At 43.1% G+C, this 20,414-nt stretch overlaps 1 protein-coding gene across 3 annotated transcripts in view; it reads left to right on the top strand.

Moving 5' to 3' along the window:
• Positions 1-20,414, top strand: part of LOC309397000 (regulating synaptic membrane exocytosis protein 3-like) — an 86,940-nt gene that overhangs the window by 39,076 nt on the left and 27,450 nt on the right. For all 3 annotated transcript variants that reach the window (XM_081962659.1, XM_081962660.1, XM_081962661.1), the window contains exon 2: positions 4,720-4,984. In XM_081962659.1, coding sequence (XP_081818785.1) covers positions 4,720-4,984 — 265 coding nt within the window. The remainder of the gene's footprint in view (positions 1-4,719; positions 4,985-20,414) is intronic.

The following is a 20,414-nucleotide window of genomic DNA, read 5'->3' as shown; positions in this document are numbered from 1 at the left end:
CCAGGCCTTCCTGTCCTCTACCATCCTTTGGAGTCCATTTACGTTCATGCCTACTGCTTCAGTGGCTCCATCCAGCTACCTCATTCTCTGCCACCCTCTTCTTCTTTTGCCCTCAGTCTTTCCCAGCATTTGGTTCGTCTCCAGGGAGTCCTTCCTTCTCATTAGGGGGTCAAAGTATTTGAGTTTCCTCTTCAGGATCTGGCCTTATAAAAAGCAGTCAGGGTTGATCTCCTCTAGGACTGACCAGTTGGATCGCCTTGCAGTCCAAGGGACTCACAGGAGTCTTCTCCAGCACCAGAGTTCAAAGACCTCCATTCTTTGGCGCTCAACTTTTCTTATGGTCCAACCTTCAGAGCCATACATTGCAGTTGGAAAAACCATAGCCAAAGCATTAGTAATGAAGGAATATATGGACAAGATTGGAGAAGATAAATACTTACATTAAATGCTTTTGAAGGGAGGGAAGATGTTTCTTAGAAAAAAATGTAATCAGCCCTGAAATTGTGACAGAGAAATATACAGAAATAGGGGCATTTTTAGCTCTAGATCTACAAAGCTGCACCAAATGTATTTATGGCAATGTTACTGCTTGTTATCTCAATAACTGAGTCATCTGGATATGCTAGCTCTCTTAGTTTTCGGTTTCAGGCTGCCTAGCTAAGTTTGCATAATATTTGAAGTTCAAAGCTTTTAACAAAATGAACAAATTTATTGCTCCTGCTAGCAGGATTCATTTCCCCAAAGCCACAAAAACAGCAATCGTTGGGACAAAAAAGTAGAGAATGAGATAGCCAGTACCTAAATTTGATAAATAATTAAACAAACAATGCAACAAAATAAGTCTTTTTCAGCTAAAGCAGGGGTGTCAAACTCAAGCCCAAGGGATATTTTAAGGCTGAGATCATTTTTCCACCCATCCTCTTAATACCAAGAGAATTAAGGTGGAGCCAATTTAAGTTTCTAATATTCTCTTGCTGTCCCAGGCTTAACTGAGGTAAGATACTCCCAGAAAAGAAGGAGTGCATTCCAGAGGAACAAGAGACAACTCAAATAGCTTGTGTGAGAGACAGAGGATGAAGACAGCTCCTCCCTAATAGTGTAGGAGGCTGGTAATTCGCTTTAGTTTGGCAAGATTCTGTCTATAAGTGAGGAACAATAAAGAAATCTGCTTGGAAGAATAGCAATAGCACTTACACTTCTATACCACTTCATAGTGCTTAACAGCCTTCCCTAAGCAGTTTACAGAGTCAGCCTCTTGCCCCCAACAATCTGAGTCCTCATTTTACCTACCTCAGAAGGATGGAAGGCTGAGTCAACCTTGAGCCTGGTGAGATTTGAACTGCAGGCTGCCAACAGTCAGCAGAAGTAGACTGCAGTCCTGCACTCTAACCCCTGTGCCACCATGGCTCATAGAATCACAGTGTGTCCTTCTTAGTTTGTGGAGGCTGATAACAAGCCTTCTGCGATTAGAAGAACTGATTCTGGAGTACATTTTATGACTTCCAGGAAAGTATTCTGCCACCCACCGAGCTGTTACAAGGCAGGTCCTCCTGAATTCATTCTGAGAATCTTTGCATGTCAATCACTTCTTCCTGAAGCAGTGCAGAATATTTACCGTTTCTACTCTTGCATCCTAGAAGGCCCCGTTTGAACATTAAATATCGTTTAGCTCCCCAGCAGGGCAAGGATTGGCTTTCACTGTATCCAGGGGTGGGCTGCTGGAGGTCTGCACTGATTTAGTTAGTTGGTTTACTTTATTGTCATTGCACCTTGTACAACGAAATTAAATGCGACCTTCAGTGTACAATGACAGTTGGGCAATCCTCTAGCTAGGATTCTGCCCAGTTCAGCAAACCCCCAAATGCCACCCTTTGCTGGCTACACCTGCCCTTCCCCTCTTACCCCTCCCCTCCCAGGAATCTCCACACAGCCCGTTAACCATGCCAGATAAGTGCAGGGCCCCATGCAGAGACTCAGGGAGGTGGGAAAATGGGCCTACTGGAGGTTCTGGAAATTCAGAAACGGGCCTGCTTCCAGCCTTTGGAGAGCTTCTGGAGCCTGGGGGAAGCCGTTTTCGCCCTTCCGGAGGCTCGAGGAAAGCCTCTGGAGCCTGGGGAGGGTGAAAAACACCCTCCCCCTGATAGCCCACACCCACTATGGCCACGCCCACCCAGCAATGGGGCAGCAAACCCATTGCTGCAATTTTTGAAGCCCACCCCTGACTGTACCTGGTGGTTGGTATTGGTCATCCAAGAGTACAAATAGAACGCTCTGACATCAACTTTAACAAGCAGAGAGGGTTGGCATTTATAAACCATAATTATTTTTAACGAAACAAAAAACAAACAAACCAATAAAAATTCACCAGCAAAAGCATCCAGGATGTATCTTCAGTAATGGGCATTTTGACCTTTTCTAAAATTCAGGCAATCCCTTGTTCATTTTATCCTTTTGGAACAGAACAGAAAGCAACAGACTCCTTCCTGCCAGGCAGAGTCAACTTCTGGGGAAAATAATTGTATTATAAACATTGTGTGCCAGTTTATTGTGGTGTAATGCCATTGTGATGTGGTGGTACGGGTGTTGAACCAGGCGTGGAGAGACAAAGGTGCATGTCAACTCATAAAGCATCTCCGTGTCTGTTATCGAGTTGTCATGTGAGGAAACAGGGGGGGGGGGAGCGCAATCCACGCATACCTTTGGCTAGAGTCGGATTTCAGATTACCACAGCAGGCTTGTGAGGCGTGGAATTCCTCAGCCTGCTGGAGCACCTGTTTGGATAATGTGATTTATGACACAGACTGAAGGGAGGGGGAAAACAGGGGCAAAGTTCAGCTGTAACTTATATGAGGTCAGATCTGATTCCGCTTGGGTATTGCTGAAATGTTGTCCCTAATAAATGACTGGATTTCTTTTGAAACTTGGCTTGAGGCTCATGAATTAATTAGGGCATCTTTTGGAAACCTCCCTCAACCATGGAAACTCCCTAGAAAAGTTGGCATTAGTTACACATTACTGGGTTGTCGTAAGAATAAAAAGATGGGAAATTTCCCTTGCTTCCTCCTCTCCCAACTTATCTACAAAGCTTCCATGAGGAATAGTCTAGTCTTCTGCTGGATAAAGTCACTTGGATATCATCTAAGTTAGGCTCTGACTGGGCAGGTTCAGTTGAGTTGGTCTTTTCCTGTTGCCTGGAAAGAGTCTTACAGAAGTGGACAGGATCTTCACAATTGTTACTTGGTCCACCTCCTTATTAGATCCATGACCCTCCTGGTTGATTAAGGCCTCCCAGGTGATGATGTATGATGCATCCATGATGGTAAATTCATGCCCAAGAGATGAGATGATTCTTCCTCCAGCATTCCAAAGGTGTTGGTGGTGGAACCTCAATGTTCCCTCAAGAAAGCATTGCTGGATCTAACAGTTCTGGAGAATTTTCATTCAGTCTCCATTCCTCCTTGTCCAGGTATATATTAAGAACCAAGGTGGCACAGTGGTTAGAACACAATACTGCAGACTACTTCTTCTGATCACTGGCTGCCAGCAGTTTGGCAGTTTGGGTCTCACTGGCTCAAGGTTGACTCATCCTTCCATCCTTCCAAGGTGGGTAAAATTGTTGATTGTTGAGGGCAATACAATAGAACCTCTGGTCACAACCATAATTTGTTCCATAACTTTATTCACAAACCGACTAGGTTGCGAACTGAACCTAATTTTGGAAATTTGGCGCTTACAAAAGAAAAATGGCACAGAAGGGGAAATCAGCCGCGGAAAAAAAATGTGAATTTTTTAATCGGAACCCACATTTGCTCGTGGTCAGAAGCGTTTGTGACCAGAGGTTCTGCTGTATGCTAATTCCGTAAACCACTTAGAGAGGGCTGTAAAGCACTGTGAAGCGGTATATAAGTCCAAGTGCTATGGCCATAGTTCCTGGGAGTTAGCTGGACCCATTTTGATATGGTTTCAGGTCAGAGCATATAGTATATAGTAATATATATACTATAAGTATATAGCAATAGCACTTAGACCAGTGATAGCTAACCTTTTTGCCATGGAGTGCTGAAAGCGCACGTGCACCCATAATGAAATATGTGTGTGGTGCCCCTGTGCATGTGTGCATGACCCACACACACTCCTGCCCCCGCGCATGCATGCATGGCCCCCCGCATGTGCCCCCCATGCATGCACCCTCCCTCTCCACATGCACACGCATCTCCCGCATGCGTGGCACAGACCCCAAAACCAGCTGGCCAGCAGGAGGCTTGCACGCATGTGCAGCAGAGCTGAGCTAGGGCATCAGTTCGCGTGCCTGCAGAGAGGGCTCTGCATGCCACCTGTGGCACGTGTGCCATAGGTTCACCATCACAGAGTTAGACTTATATACCATTTCACAGTGCTTTTACAGCCCTCTCTAAGTAGTTTACAGAGTCAGCCTCTTGCCCCCAACAATCTGGGCCCTCATTTGACCCACCTCGGAAGGATGGGAGGCTGAGTCAACCTTGAGCCTGGTGAGAATTGAACTGCCGAACTGCAGCTAGCAGCCAGCTGAAGTAGCCTGCAATACTGCACTCTAACCACTGCAGCTACTGCGGCTCAGAGATACCTCAGTATAGAGAGTACTGATCACATTATTTTTCAGCCCAAAGCACTTTGCCCGCCTCTGTTGTTAACAGAGGGACCAACTTCTCCTCCTTCATGTCTCCTGCTCTTCTCTTGCAGCTTCTCCCATCTGGTCCGCAGCCAGTGAGGTCCGCCCAGGTGGCCATGCTGAATGGGGAGACGAGCAGTTCTGCAGCCAGGAATGTGGTCCGCAGCTCCAGCATCAGTGGAGAAATGTACAACGTAGAGAAGAGCAATGGTGGCAGTTCCGATTCAGCCAGTCTCTCCTCCACTAAGAAGCGGCGATCCAGCCTGGGGGCCAAGATGGTGGCTATTGTGGGGCTGTCCCAGTGGAGCAAGAGTACTATGCAGCTCAATCATCCTGGTAAGAAACGTCATGATATGACTGAGCCTTCCTTGAGCTGCTCTGCAACCGTCCCTTGGTTGCTCCGTATGTCTTTGCTTGGGTTGGTTGACCCAAGAACTGGAACCCCATGTAAACTCCAGCCATTATGACCTTGGCCTGGCTTTGGCTTTGCCTTAGGAACCAAGTTAATCTGGGATGTAAACTCTGGAACCTCTGAAGCAGAGGTGGGTTGCTCCCAGTTCGGGAGAAGCAGTAGGGGTAATTGGGCGTTGCTGGCCATGCCCCTGAACCGGCTCGCCCTGCCTCGTCTTCGCCACGTGCATCCACACAACTGCCTCATAGTGCCTACACACAGGTAAGCAGCATGGGCTGCTTAGGGAGCCCTGAGACTTCGCAACCACCGCCTCCTAAGTGGGATCAAGCCTCTCCACCTCCTCGATGCACGGAGGCAGGTGGTGGCAGTTTCGTTTGCTGCCTGCGAGCTCCGGAGTGGGTGGCAAGCAGCCAAGCATGCATGCCAGGATCTGCCAGCTCCCTCTAATCTGCAGTTTACTCGTGAGCAGGTTTACTCATCAGCAGGGTGCTAGCAGCTGGCAGATTGCTGGCTTGCTTGCTCGGCTGCTGCCCCCCCCTTCCCCCTGGACCTGACAGGCAGTGAACAAAACCACACGGTCTTCGGACCCTCCAGCTCTCCTGCGTTCAACTCAGGTTGCTGCTTTCTTTGGCCTTTAAAAAAAAAAGTTTTACAGTATATTTTATTTCCCATCTCCAATCTGAAACATAAATTTGCCAAGCCACGCCCACAAAATAAGCCACGCCCACAGAACTGCTAGTAAAAAAATGCAAAACCCTGCTGGGAAGCAATGGTGGGTTGCAGAGTTGGAGGCAGCCCGGAGCACTGGATACCGTTCCGGTATGGTGCTTTGGACTGCCCACCCACCTGCCCGAGCTCCTTACCAATCTTTTAAGTCTTCGGCGCTTCTGCGTATGTGCATGGTGTGTACAGCGCCTCCACAATGCTCTGCTGAGCAGCTAGCTAGAGCATTGCGGAGGATCTCGGAGGCGCTAAGATTCATGCACGCACTGCACGCATGTGCGCGCATGCTGTGCCCATCCATGTGGACGCCACCGGGCAACTAGGTTCCAACCAGATCCGGAATCCACCACTGCTCTGAAGATACTGCCACATGAAGTGTCTATAGTTGGCTTCATGGGTCATGTTAAACTATTGCATGTTTCCTTTAAGCTTTGATTTATAATGTTTTTTAAAAAATATTTTTTTTTATTTTTACTATATAAAGAAAGAGCTTTCAATGTCTATATAAACAATGCCTTGTCTGATTACAGTTAGTTTGAGCCATAGTCATCAAAATGTTCATTAGTCGTGATCATATAATAACAGTATTTTCTCAACATAATATGAATACTTAATTATTAATACTAAATTGTATTGATAATAAACATATCATAATAAACCCTCATGGTAAAATTAAACCTCCTCTTTTACTTTTAAATGTTCTAACTTCTGTTTCTGTTCTTTAACCATTGATAAAACGAATCCCATGTTTCAAAATATTTCATACCTTTCTTCTCTTTAATTTCAAGTGTTAACCTATCCATTTCTGCATATTCTAGTATTTTTATTATTATTATCTTCTCATCTGTGGGGATCTCCACTTCTTTCCAATGTTGTGCAAATACCATTCTGGCTGCTGTTAATACATGTAATATTAAATACGTAGTCCCTTTATTATATTTTTCAATTATGATACTCAACAAAAGTATTTCTGGTTTTAAATCTATTAAATCTGTTCCCTTATCATTTTTTCTATCCGTGTATAAGTTTTGGCTTAGAATATTGTCTGAGCAAAACCATTGGCATTTTATTATGAAAAGCTAGCAAACTGCGCTCTTCTCAGTAAACTAACAGCAACCAAATTAGGACAAAAGGTGGTGTAGAGTCATCTGGTGTAAGATTTTTTCAACTTTTCTGCTTTCTACTCGTTCCAAATGCAAGTTGAATACGCCCAAAATTTAACGGATAGGAGGTCACCCTGAATTTTTATTTATTTATTTCTACATCAAACTTTTAAACTTTTTCATTTAATTTTGACTCCTGTACTTCACTCTCTGATATAAAAGAAAAAGAAAAAAACAATGAGCAAGAGAATGCTTGATTCACATCAAAAGATTTTAGGCAGAAGGGCTCAATAAATGTAATGGGTTTTGAACACATCTCAATTGTTAATTGATAAGGTACTTATAATCTGTCTCATGTACATCCTGTATTTGTATAAACAATCTTTCTTCTCGTCATTTCCTCTCTTCCCCCCCCACTTTAAATCCTACATCAATTTAGCCACTTTATACATGTGATCAAATGAGCTGTAGCTCAAGAAAGCTTTCACCCATTTAATGAGTTAGCTGGAAAAGGGGCTACCCTCTGGTATTTTTTGGTCCCCATAGACCAACTAAGTTCTCCTCCTACAAAGCAAACATAAACCCCTATTCTCCAAAGCACCTGGGGGTATAACAAGAAGTAATGGATGGAAACTAATCAAGGAGAGAAGCAACTTAGAACTAAGGAGAAATTTCCTGACAGTTAGAACAATTAACCAGTGGAACAACTTGCCTCCAGAAGTTGTGAATGCTCCAACACTGGACGTTTTAAGAAGATGTTGGATATCCATTTGTCTGAAGTGGTGTAGGCTTTCCTGCCTAAACGGGGTTGGACTAGAAGACCTCTAAGGTCCCTTCCAACTCTGTTATTCTATTCTATTCTATTCTATTTATTCTACTCTACTCTACTCTACTCTAATCGTATGATTTTAAAGGTAAATTATTAAAGGGAGAAAAGCTTTCTTTCTTTGAAGTAACTCCTCTATTAGCAATGGATTCTACAGGTGAAATGACAGTGAGATTCAGAAGATATTTGGTTATTAAACTCATTACGTTTTTTAATGGTCTCATTTGTCTTGCTTATGGCCAGTGATTGTATTGTTTGGTTTATGACAGTACAATTATTTTTGGTAATTGGGTCTTGATTACAGTTGAGAGCAGACCTTTCAATCTAACTCCCAATACTGGCCATAAAAATAGTGCCCCATTTGAAAATGGAGCACGTAAGCTAGGATAACGCAGAATCAACAATGAAAGCCGACAGCAGCACCTTGGAGGAGAGAAGAGGACGACTCGAATGAAAAGAGAAATATCTTTACATTTCCCAGGAAGATCACTCCAGAAGCAGGAATACCTCAGCCTGGATCAGGGGTGTCAAAGGGGTGTTAAGATCTGGCCCACAGGACCGCCTGGGAAACAGTGTGTGTGGGGCCCTCCCGAGCTCTGTTTTCGCTGGCAGAGGGTTGCACGCAGCCAAAGATGGAGCTTCGGTGCCCTTTTTTTACTGGCAGAGCACTAGGGCCAGCATAGTAGAGGTGGCATTCAGAAGGTTTTGACCAGTTCTGGAGAACCGGTAGAGGAAATTTTGAGTAGTTTGGAGAACCAGCAAATGCCACCTCTGGCTGGCCCCGCCCCCATCTATTCTCTGCCTCCTGAGTCCTGATTGGGAGGAAATGGGGATTTTGCAGTATCCTTCCCCTGCCACGCTCACCAAGCTACACCCACAGAACCGGTAGTAAAAAAAAATGTGAATCCCACCACTGATAGTACCCATTATTTGCATTGGAGGGATGCCAAACTCACCACCCCAAATATAATTTTAAAAATCGCATAATTATTGGAAGAAAAGAGGCAGCCAACATATACAAAACAGTTGATCTTTAGGCTTGGAAATGAGATGAGACATACCATATATTCATGTAATTTTGTATGAGAGAATTTGTTTGTGCAGGTGTGTTTCCTTTTCACACTAACAGAACATTCTTTGCATGTTTGGGTCAAATACAAATTTAGGGGCCATGGCTCGGGTTTCAGAGTCCGATGGGCCAACCTATCACATTCTGCTGCTCTACAACTCACCTGTCCTTTTCTTAACTCTGTTTGCATTTTGCCCCCTTTCCCTCCCCCCACGTGCAATGATTCTCCTTGAGAAAGAAAAATCCATGCTGCTGTTTTCTATCCAGCAGACACTGAATGTGTTTTTGTTCTTGCTGAGTGGGGAGCATCAGGAAAGCCACTGCTTTCTCCCAGGGCATTTGGAAGAGTTGGAAGGTTAATTGACAGCTCATGTTCCCTCCACCACCTGCACTTCTCTTGCCAGAAGAACGATCAAATTATGATCATCCAAGGAATGGAATCCCATTCCTCTTGTAGCCACCAGAATTTGATTGTTAACCTCCAAAAACAATATTTCTTTGGCTGATTTTGTGCGTTTAACCAGTTGTCACCTGCCCATCCTGAAGAGGAAACCCAAATACTTTGGCCACCTAATGAGAAGGAAGGACTCCCTGGAGAAGAGCCTCATGCTGGGAAAGATTGAGGGCAAAAGAAGAAGGGGACGACAGAGAATGAGGAGGCTGGATGGAGTCACCGAAGCAGCAGGCGTGAGCTTAAATGGACTCCAGGGGATGGTTGAGGACAGGACGGCCTGGAGGAATGTTGTCCATGGGGTTGCAATGGGTCGGACATGACTTTGCAACTAACAACAACAACCACCTGCCCAAAGTTTTTGTGGCTGGGCAGGCAAAAAATACAATTAAAATGAATCTGAGAGCAGGAATAGGGGTTATGTAAGTACACAACTATCCTGAATGATTTATTAAGAGAAACAGAAGGCCTCTTGTGCACCCAAAAAGGTATATCATTGTCCGGCCACTGGCAGGCCACAACAGGTGTTTACCTAATGACTGGGGTATTCCCTTGCTTGTACTTATGATTGTGGCTTGTACTTATGATTGTGGCATTCATACTTATGACCACAGCATTGTAAAATTGGGTCAGTCACATGTTTTATGAGGATCACATGACATACGACCATAATGGGCAGGCTCCATTATCATTGTATGTTGAGGACTATAAAAAAAAGGTATAGCCAATATTCTTTTGTGAATCAGTCTTCCATACAGGTAAGGCCTTGACCAGTGGTGGGTTCTGGATGGGCCCGGCGTCAACCACATGGACGAGCACGGCGCATACATCATATCTGCCTGCAACACCGCAAGGTCTCCACAACGCTCCAGCTGCTCAGCGGAGCATTGCGCAAGCGCTGTACGCGCCATGCACATGCGTGGAAGTGCCAAAGGCTTAAAGGACAGGTAAGGAGCGAGAGCAGGCAGGTGGGTCCTCCGGAGCATCGTACCGGAACGGTACCTGGTGCTCCGGGCAGGCTCTGGTACGCCCGTACCGGGGTGTACCGCCTTCAACCTACCACTGGGCTTAACTTACAGCAGTTCATTCTGTGACTGCTCAAAGTTACAACGGCACTGAACAAAGTTACATGACCATTTTTCACACTTATGACCATTGCACCATCCCCATCGTCACATGATCAAAATTCAAACGATGGGTAACTGCATCATATTTATGATGGTTGCAGGGCCCTGGGGTCACGTGATCAGTTTTTGTGACCTTCTGAAAATCAAAGGCCATGGGAAAGCCGGATCTGCTTAACAACCGTGTTACTTATTTAACAACTGCAATGATTCACTTAACCACGGTGGCAAGAAAAGTCGCAAAACCCACTTAACGAATGTTTCATTCGGTAACATACATTTTGGGCTGAATTGTGGCCATAAGTCGAGGACTACTTATATTTCATATTGTTAATCTACAAAAGAAATCTTTAAATAGAACTACTGAAGGGGTTTGGGAAATGCTTTTCCAAAACTAAAAAGGTTTGTCAGCTGTGGATGCTGGAGGAAAAATTTATATGCCCAAGGGGGAAAAAATAAACCCTCCTCAGTATGAAGAGACAATTATAATCTTGGTGACTCGCCTTGCATTATTTTGTTCTGGTTCTGGTAGGCATTTTATGGCTCAGCTGCTATTTGAAAAGAAGTTTATTTGGAGCCCTATTAGACTCTTGCGTTTGAGATGTTCCAAAAAGGTTGTAATTATGTTCAGAAAAGCTAAGAAAAGAAATAGGGGAAAATCATAAATAGAGAGGTGGAAAATAATAAGAATCCACGCTAATTCAGCTATATAATAATACTGGAGAAGATTTTGGGATATTAACCAACAAATTAAAAAAAAAACCTTTGAACCATCGTGACTGCACGGAAGAAAGAACAGAGAAGGCTGCTATTTTTTCATGTATAGAGAGTCTATTAAAAGTTTTAAAGGGAACATAAAATGTAACAAAACCCTATGTAGAACAAAGAAAGAAAAAGAGAGAGAGAAAGGAAAAAGTGCAGAGAGGAAAGATAAAAAGAAATGGAAAAAAGTTTCCAATTTCCTTTGCGGGAAATACAAGTATGATTGCAAAGTTACCTTACTGTGTGAATACGAATAAAACCTCACTTTTTCTATTATGTATTTTTTTTTCTAATCATCAAAACCACAACTTTTGTTCCATCTTGAAAGTCTGGAATAGATATAAAGTAAGAATGGCTCCTAAAATTCCTTTATGTTTGTAGGCCTGAAAATAATTTCTATTAAAAAAGGCATTTTTAGAACAGAAATGACACAACTTGGTTTATGTATTCTGATTTATTGACTTTCTCTGAAAGTAAACCTTAACATGATTGTTAAGTTGTATAAATTCCTCTTGCAAATGAACATGGAGGAGAACGGAGGAGATTATTAGGCTGATGTTTGATCAATAGGAGTGTATGTTGGGTAAAGACTGAAATTTACATTGAAGTATAACTTAAAAGAGAATTTTGAAAAAATGATGTTCCACTGGCATTTAGCACCTGATAGAGGTGGTTATAGGGATGCGATGGCTCAGTGACTAAGACACTGAGCTTGTTGATCAGAAAGGTCAGCAGTTCGGTGGTTCGAATCCCTAGCGCCGCGTAACAGCGTGAGCTCCCGTTACTTGTCCCAGTTTCTGCCAACCTAGCAGTTCGAAAACATGTAAAAATGCAAGTAGGAACCACTTTGGGAGGAAGGTAACAGCGTTTCGTGTGCCTTCAGCATCTAGTCATGCCGGCCACATGACCACGGAGACGTCTTCAGACAGTGCTGGCTCTTTGGCTTTGAAACGGAGATGAGCACCGCCCCCTAAAGTCGGGAACAACTAGCACGTATGTGCGAGGGGAACCTTTACCTTTAAATTGTCAGAGCTGTATGCGGATGTGTCAAATGTATGTTGGAAAGATAAACAATCTGAAGGGTGTTTTTATCTGGTGGACATATAGCAGGGGTGTCCAAACTTGGGAACTTTAAGACTTGTGGACTTCAACTCCCAGCTGGCTGGGGAATTCTGGGAGTTGAAGTCCACAAGTCTTAAAGTTCCCAAGTTTGGACACCCCTGACATATAGGAAAGACTCTCATATCCACAATGCAAGAATGGATGGTAAAAATGAATGGAGTTTGGGTGGAGGTGGCAAAATGGACTCTTTTGATTAAAAAAAAGACTTCATCCAGCTTTGTTTCTATTTGCAAACATCTTTGGAACTGGAATAAATGAAATTTTTACCTTGGGTTTTAACAATTAGACTTGTTTACGATGATAGAAATGCTGTTTGCTATAGTTTATTTCAGTTCAAAGGGTCGTTGACTTTTAGATTTCTGTCTGTACGGAAGAAAGTCAAAGTTATTTTTTTCTATAACTTCCCCCCCTTTTTTGTTTGCATTCCTTGCTGTTGCTTTTTTCCTACCTCTTCCCTTTTTCCATTTAATTTTTTTTCCTGTGCCTTTTTGCATTTTATTCTCTTTTTTTGAAAAATCTGAAAGGGGTTTCCAAGCAGCGATAAATGTGGAAATTGTCTTTTCTTTAATCAAGGAAAACCATTTAGCCATCTTGGCAAGCTTCATCGACTTCACCAACCATTCCTGTATTATGGGTTGTGTTCAACTTTTCCACTTTTGAACATATTGTAATTGCGGTTGTCATATATAAAAACAGAATTTTGCCTGTCCATTAATCCCAACAGAAAAATCTCTGATTTTGGTCATCCTCAAAAGGATTATAATCAGGGGCCAATCATGCATCTGGTCCAGCCACCTTTCCTGCTTATTCTTTTTAATAGCTTTTAAAATGTCTTGTTATACTTCGTTTGTCTTGTATTTCTGTAATCCTTGGGAGATTGTGTTTTCTGAGATATTGCTCTCTTCCCTCCCCCACTCATGCCCTCTGTATAAATTAGACTAATGTTGATAAAATATTTAATATACCCACATCAGGTGTTAGTTTACTATTTCCCTCTGGTAATTTCAATATGATTTTCTTTTTGTAATTTATAAGTGGGCCACTTAAATGGTTTATTAGAAAATTCAAAACCAATTTGTTTCGCATAATTCAATTTTGTTCCCATTTTTCTTATTGTCGTGGATAGCTGTTGCTGTAAAATCTTAATTTGTTGAGAAAACTTGTGTTCCCTCAAAGTCTTTAATTCTTCTTTTCTTTTTATCTCAGCCAAGGAAGCTTTTTACTATCTGATGTATATTTTTCAGGTCTCTTTTCTGCAGCTAGTGCTTTTTACAACAGACATTTATTCATCACAGCAAGTAGCACCCCCTACAGTAACTGAAAAAGCTAGAGGAGGCTGCTTAAAAAAACATCAGAAAATCCAGGGCTTTACGCTAGAGAGAAGAATTGGGGAGTGGGGGGAAGAGAAATGCAGAATAATACAATGGTAAACCAGTTCCATACCGTAGAGTTACACTAAAACTGTTAGCAGAATTGTTAAGGCATAATAAAAGAGAAATTAAAATTATAATAATAAAATTACATTAAATTAATAAATATTTTTAATTTTTTATCATTAGAGATGTTAAGACTATTGTAGTGCCAATAAGAGACAAGAAACATATGTCATACATTGAATGACATAAACAAGTAGCTGGCACTCTTCACAGGATATGGTCTATAGAGTCTATTAAATACAAATAGGAGATTCCACAGAAGGTTGTGGAACAAAGGTGGGCTAAGATCCTGTGGGATTTCTAGATCCAGATGGACAGGTGGGTAACTAGCCAATCAACCAGACATCGTAGTAGTAGATAAAGGCCAGAAGACAGCAGTGGTAATAGCTGTAGCAGAGCCAAGCAAAAGCAAGATGATATATGAGAACCTGGAGAAGGTTAACATCTGCCGTGATTTACTTAACAACTGTGGCACAAAAAGGCATAACATGTGGCAATGTTCACTTAACAAATGCTTTGCTTAGCAACAACAATTTTGGCCTTATAAGTCGAGGACTATCTAAATATACTTGGGACTCAATGGAACTCTTCTGATCCCTTAACTGTGTCAATTGATCCATTTTAATATTCTCATGACACATCTCCACTTGAGTCAGCTAAGGAGGTCTGGGAAAAGGGCCAGAGTCTCTCAGAAAGCTTGCCAAACAGGTAATGTTCATACAACACAGTCAACTTGGTGGTTGATTGATTGATTGATTGATCAATTGATGGAATGAATGACTAGATTGAATCAGTCCAATTTCTTGTTCATAATGAGCTGATTAATTCAATGTTAATAGTTGCCAAGTTTGGCATGTTAAAGCATTCTCAGTGTATATCAGTCCGTGAGGCTACTCCACCTTAATACAGTATCAGGGTAAAGAATCCAAGGCCTTCGGCCTGGTAAGCCCCCCCCCCCCCAACACCTCACTGCAGTCTCTATTCATTTTCCCATTGTGTGCTTTTTAGCAAATGGTTAAACCTCAGCAGAATGCTTTCCCACCTTCTAATATCTCAGTTTAATTTTCAATTGTAGATGAATTAATTCACGGATCCCTTATAGCTCCCCAGCTCCAATTTGGTGACTTCAGAGACCCTCCAGATTGCATTGCTAAAACTCAGTAGCCAAATTGCTGATTTTCAGCTGCCCAGCTCAGCAATCTGTCTTGGGGAGAAGAGGCGTACAAGGTCCCAAATCAGTGGCAATAACATATTTTGTGGCAATGTCTGTTAGAATTCAGTTGGAAGGAAGAGAACAGAGAAGGATCTGCATTCAAGCAATATCCAAAAGAACTGTTGTAATGAACACAGAAGGTCTTAATTAGCAATAGTACTTATATACAATCCCATAGCTCCTTATAACACTGAGTCCTCATTTTACCAGCCTCGGAAGGATGGAAGGCTGAGTCAACCTTGAGCCAGTCAAGACAAACTCGGGGCTGTGGGCAGAGTTAGCCTGCAAAACTGCATCCCAACCACTGTGTCACTAGGGCTCTTGGCAATTAATCTTCCAGCTCTACCCAATCTTCTTGCAGCTCCATTTGGGAAGTTCAGCACCATGGACAGGGCAATAGACAGCACCAATTGAAAGGTGACTGGGGAGATGAGTAAAAAATGCTTCAGATGATGCGAGTTCAAAACTGTTGTCTGGCTCCATCTCAAAGGGACTCCCCCTCACCTTCACAGCCCACTGAATTGGCAGATTGAAAATATCTGCAGCTTATAGGCACAGCGGGAACTGAATGATATCATAGATCTTATCCAGAGGTTTTGTAACTGATGTTGTACATGAGAATAAAGAATAAATTACATGATACTAAGCATCCAGGGATTTTACTTCCAAACTGAGCTTTCAAATCTGTCTAAGCTATAGCCATCTTTTTTCATGACAGCAGAAGAATTATGTATTATGAAATCTCCTTTGGTATTTATATATATTCTTGTTGCAGGCAGCAGTTTTGCTGTTGACCAGCATAGCCCCATAAAAGATTGTTGTTGTTAGTTGCAAAGTTGTGTCCAACCCATCGTGACCCCATGGACAACGTTCCTCCAGGCCTTCCTGTCTTCTGCCATCCTCCAGAGTCCATTTAACCTCATGTCTACTGCTTCAGTGACTCCATCCAGCCACCTCCTTCTCTCCCGCCCCCTTCTTCTTTTGCCCTCCGTCTTTCCCAGCACTAGGCTCTTCTCCAGTGAGTCCTTCCTTCTCGTTAGGTGGTCAAAGTATTTGAGCTTCATCTTCAGGATCTGGCCTTCTAAAGAGCAGTCGGGGTTGATCTCCTCTAGGACTAACCAGTTGGATCGCCTTGCAGTCCAAGGGGCTCGCAGGATCTTCTCCAGCACCACAGTCCAAAGGCATCCATTCTTTGGCGCTCAGCCTTCCTTATGGTCCAACTTTCACAGACATCCATTGCAACTGGGAAAACCATAGCCTTGACTATACGCACCTTTGTTGGCAAGGTGATCTCTCTGCTTTTTAGTAGGCTGCCTAGATTTCCCATAAAAGATAGATGCATCCAAATTATAGGTTTTGCAGACAGTTGCAAAGAATGCCATGGCCTGCAAGAAGAACCAGCCCACCAATCCAGGACCAAATGAAGGCTGATTTTCCCCTGAGACAAAGAAAACCCCCACAAAGAAAGCCTCGTGTACTTTAGGGCAAGTGGTTGATTAGAAGACACAGCGATGCTCGGCAAGGTTGAGGGAAGTGAAAGAAAAGCAAGGCAGGTGAATGGACAGGATCAAAGAGATGATGATAAATCAAAAGTACTAGTGTTTACTAGAGCCCGGAAATTGTATAACTGGGATATCAGTGGCAATGCTGTTAAGCAGGTTTTCTATTTTAAGTATCTAGGTATTCAATTTCAGAACACAGCTGCCTGGACTAGACATCGAACCCAGGTGCTGAACTCAGCCTCCTGTAGTCACCAGCAGATTTTAAGGTTCTTTTATACCCAGGGTGGCCAGTTCATTCCTTCTGCCCTACGTATTTACAAAGCCAAAATGCTGGCCCAAACTCTTTACGGCATTCCCATATGGATATGGGGCTTCAAGGATTGCATTGAAAGAACCCAGGCTGCTTTTCTTAGAAAACTTCTGGGTCTTCCCCCTTGTGTTGGTTTTGCCCCGATATACCTGGAACTAGGCATTCGATCGGTGGAATGTATGGCCTGGATAAACACCTTTAAATGGTGGTTTGGGGTGCTCTTTCTGGCAGTTCCTGGCAGCTACCTCTCCCTGGTGTTCACGGACTCCCATATTTCTCGCTGGGAGAAAGAGCTGCTGAAGAAACTTCATCTGCTAGGTTTCACGGAGGATGCCTTGGGAAACTACGACCTCAAGGATGCCCAATTTAGGATAGTCCAACGGCTTGTGGGTATTGATTTACAATATCTACGAGCCAGAGCCAATAAAACCTGCTCCCCCCTGACTCTCAACCAAGTTAATAACTATGGATTGAGGATGGCTTCCTATTTTTATACCCTAACCATTCCCAAGTATAGAAGAGCTTTTTCCCTAGCTCGCTTCAATGTCCTGCCCTCAGCACTTCTGGATGGTCGTTTCAAGAGGCTCCCGATTAATGAGCAGCTGTGCCCTTGTGACAGAGCCGAGGTTGAGACAGCGGAGCATGTCCTTCTATTTTGCCCTATTTTATTTTATTTATTTCTTAGATTTTTAAACCGCCCCCTCTCCCAAAAAGGGACTCGTATAGCGCGGACAGATCTAGGTTACTGTCTCTTCCTGAAATCGTCCCTTCTGGTCCTGATGGCTGTGATTTGTTTGTGCATTGCCTTGGGGATGTCTCCTCGTACATCACCTCTCAGGTTTCCAGGTTTTTCTTGAGAGCTGTGACCATTAGAGGAGAGAGCTGAATCCTCCCTTAGTTGGGGTTTTGGTGACCGGCTGCTGGGTCTCTTTTGTAGTGGTTGTGTTTTGGTCTGTGACTGTAAATAAAGTATTATTATTAAAGAGATGATGAGAATGTATTTGGAAAGAACTGTGAGTTATTATCAAAGGAAGGTCAAGAAGGCGAGTGTTGATCTTTGCAGTCACTGAGTGTCAAGGACAATGCCATGGCATCGTAGCCAAACAGACCGAGTTGGTTTGCTGTCTTAGATAGACATTCTGTGTTTATTTTTTTATTTTTTTAATCCCTTGTCTTAGAGAGCCAGTTCGATATGGTGGGTAAGGCTTCAGGCTAGAAGCCAGGAGACTCTGCGTTCTAGTCCTGTCTCAGGCGTGAAAGCCAGCTGGGTGACTGTGGGCCACTCCCTTTCTTTCAGCCCAATCCACTTCACAGGGTTGTTACTGAGGGCGGAAATAGGAGCAGAAAGGAGTATTAATTACATTCACCACCTTGAGTTATTTATAAAAATGATAAAAGGTGGGATTAAACATGAATGAATTTATCACCTAGGACAATGACGGCCAACCTTTTAGATACCAGTCCTCTGGTGAAAAGAGCAAGGTTCTACATTTAGGCAAGAGAAACGAAATACACAGGTACAGTATAGGTGGTACTTTGATCAATAGTAGTAACTGTGAGAGGGATCTTGGAGTCCTAGTGGACAACCATTTAAATATGAGCCAGCTGTGTGCAGCAGCTGCCAAAAAAGCCAACACAGTCCTAGGCTACATAAACAGAGGGATAGAATCAAGATCACGTGAAGGGTTAATACCAGTTTATAATGCCTTGGTAAGGCCACACTTGGAATACTGCATTCAGTTTTGGTTGCCACGATGTAGAAAAGATGTGGAGACTCTAGAAAGAGTGCAGAGAAGAGCAACAAAGATGATTAGGGGACTGGAGACTAAAACATATGAATAACAGTTGCAGGAACTGGGTATGTCTAGTTTAATAGAAAGAAGGACTAGGGGAGACATGATAGCAGTCTTCCAATATCTCAGGGGTTGCCACAAAGAAGAGGGAGTCAAACTATTCTCCAAGGCACCTGAGTGTAGAACAAGAAGCAATGAGTGGAAACTAATCAAGGAGAGAAGCAACTTAGAACTGAGAAACTTCCTGACAGTTAGAACAATTAATCAGTGGAACAGCTTCCCTCCAGAAGTTGTGAATGTCCCAACACTGGAAGTCTTTAAGAAGATGTTGGATAGCCATTTGTCTGAAATGGTCTAGGGTTAGGGGGTTGGACTAGAAGACCTCCAAGGTCCCTTCCCTTCCCTTCCCTGCTATTGTATTGTATTGTATTGTACACCGAGTGCCCAAACTGAAAGGTGCATGTACGAACGCGTGCATGCATGAACGTCTACTCACATGTGCAGACATGAATGAACGTGCACATGCAGGGACATGGACAGAACATGTGTGGACCTGCAGATATGAGCATGCATGCACGGACATGGACACATCCACAGTAGAGACCCGAAGACCAGCTGGCTGGCGGCAGGTGGTGCATCTCAACACCATCAGCTCGGCAAGAGGGACAATCTTTTTCTTTCATGAGCTTCTGTTACATCGTTTGCATGGAAACAGAAGCTCACGAAAGAAACGCCATGGAGATCTGACCTGGGGCGACAGCACATGTGCCATAGGTTGGCCATCATAGATCGAGAATGTCTCTCTCCTTGGCTGTAAAAATAGTTTTTAAAAACCATACAATATCGTTTGCTGTATTTCCATTATCTCCCAAACTGCTCCCTTATTTCTGTGAATTGTCCCCAATAAATATCTAATGGGTTATTCTAGCTTACTCAGTGAGTTATATAATGCTATTGTAAACTGCATTGTACTTATAAAATTTAAAAGAACGAACATTGGGTGCAGACAGAGACAGAGTACAGGAGGAGAAATTGAATCTGCTTATCAGAATTTTGCTTTGCTTCTGTGTATTTTGATGTAGGTTATATGGATGCATTGGTCCAGCGATGGCTTCTGAATTTTTTTTAAAAAAAGAGTTCTGTGCCTATTTATTTATTTTGTTTTAGGCACTGCCCAACTCCCAAGCAACTCTGGCCAACTTGTATGATCAATATTCTTGGCAGGCCTATCATTCCCAAAATAAGCATTTCTCCAGGTTACCTGTGTAGTATATCAATGAACTAACTAGTCTGTCATTCCCTTAGCATTCTCTTAGTTGCAGGGTGACTCACAGTCTGAAGGGCACTGTTGTTCGGTGTACGATCAATGGAGATGAGTCACCATTCAGAAAGCTGGAGGAGATGCCATGTCAGATTAGTCTACTGGCCCCTCTTGTGGTCTTCACAGCGACAGGCGTTTGCTTTAGGATCAACAAAACTGTTGTTGCTGTTGCTTTAGTGCTATAAAAGGTAGAGTGAAACCGACCCACTGCCAGCAGGTCCCTACTTGACCTTCAAACCCATCAAAAGCCTGACCTGCTGTGATGTTCTAGCTGAACATTTTCCAAAAATGTTCTTCACAGGACTGTAGATCCAACCAGGGAAAGAAACAAGAACATGAATTTTGGACATGAGGTATTATGCTTGAGGAATCACATGAGCATAGCTACTATTTTGTGCAAAACAAAAGTTTCCGTCTATAGGTCAGCGACCCCCAATTTGGAATCCCCAGGGAAATTCAGCTACAGCCAATGTCATCTGCATAGACCTTCTACAACCATGTCAGACTGAGACAAAGGATTTTCATTTTGGTTGACCACGCTTATCGGTAGAAGAACATCAAATGGCTTCTGGAGACCTCCTGAATGGGTCAAACTGTGG

This window comes from Natrix helvetica, assembly GCF_964273705.1.
Source record: "Natrix helvetica genome assembly, chromosome: 9".
In the NCBI taxonomy this organism is placed as follows: Eukaryota; Metazoa; Chordata; class Lepidosauria; order Squamata; family Natricidae; genus Natrix; species Natrix helvetica.
This window is presented reverse-complemented; position numbering and strand designations above follow the sequence as displayed.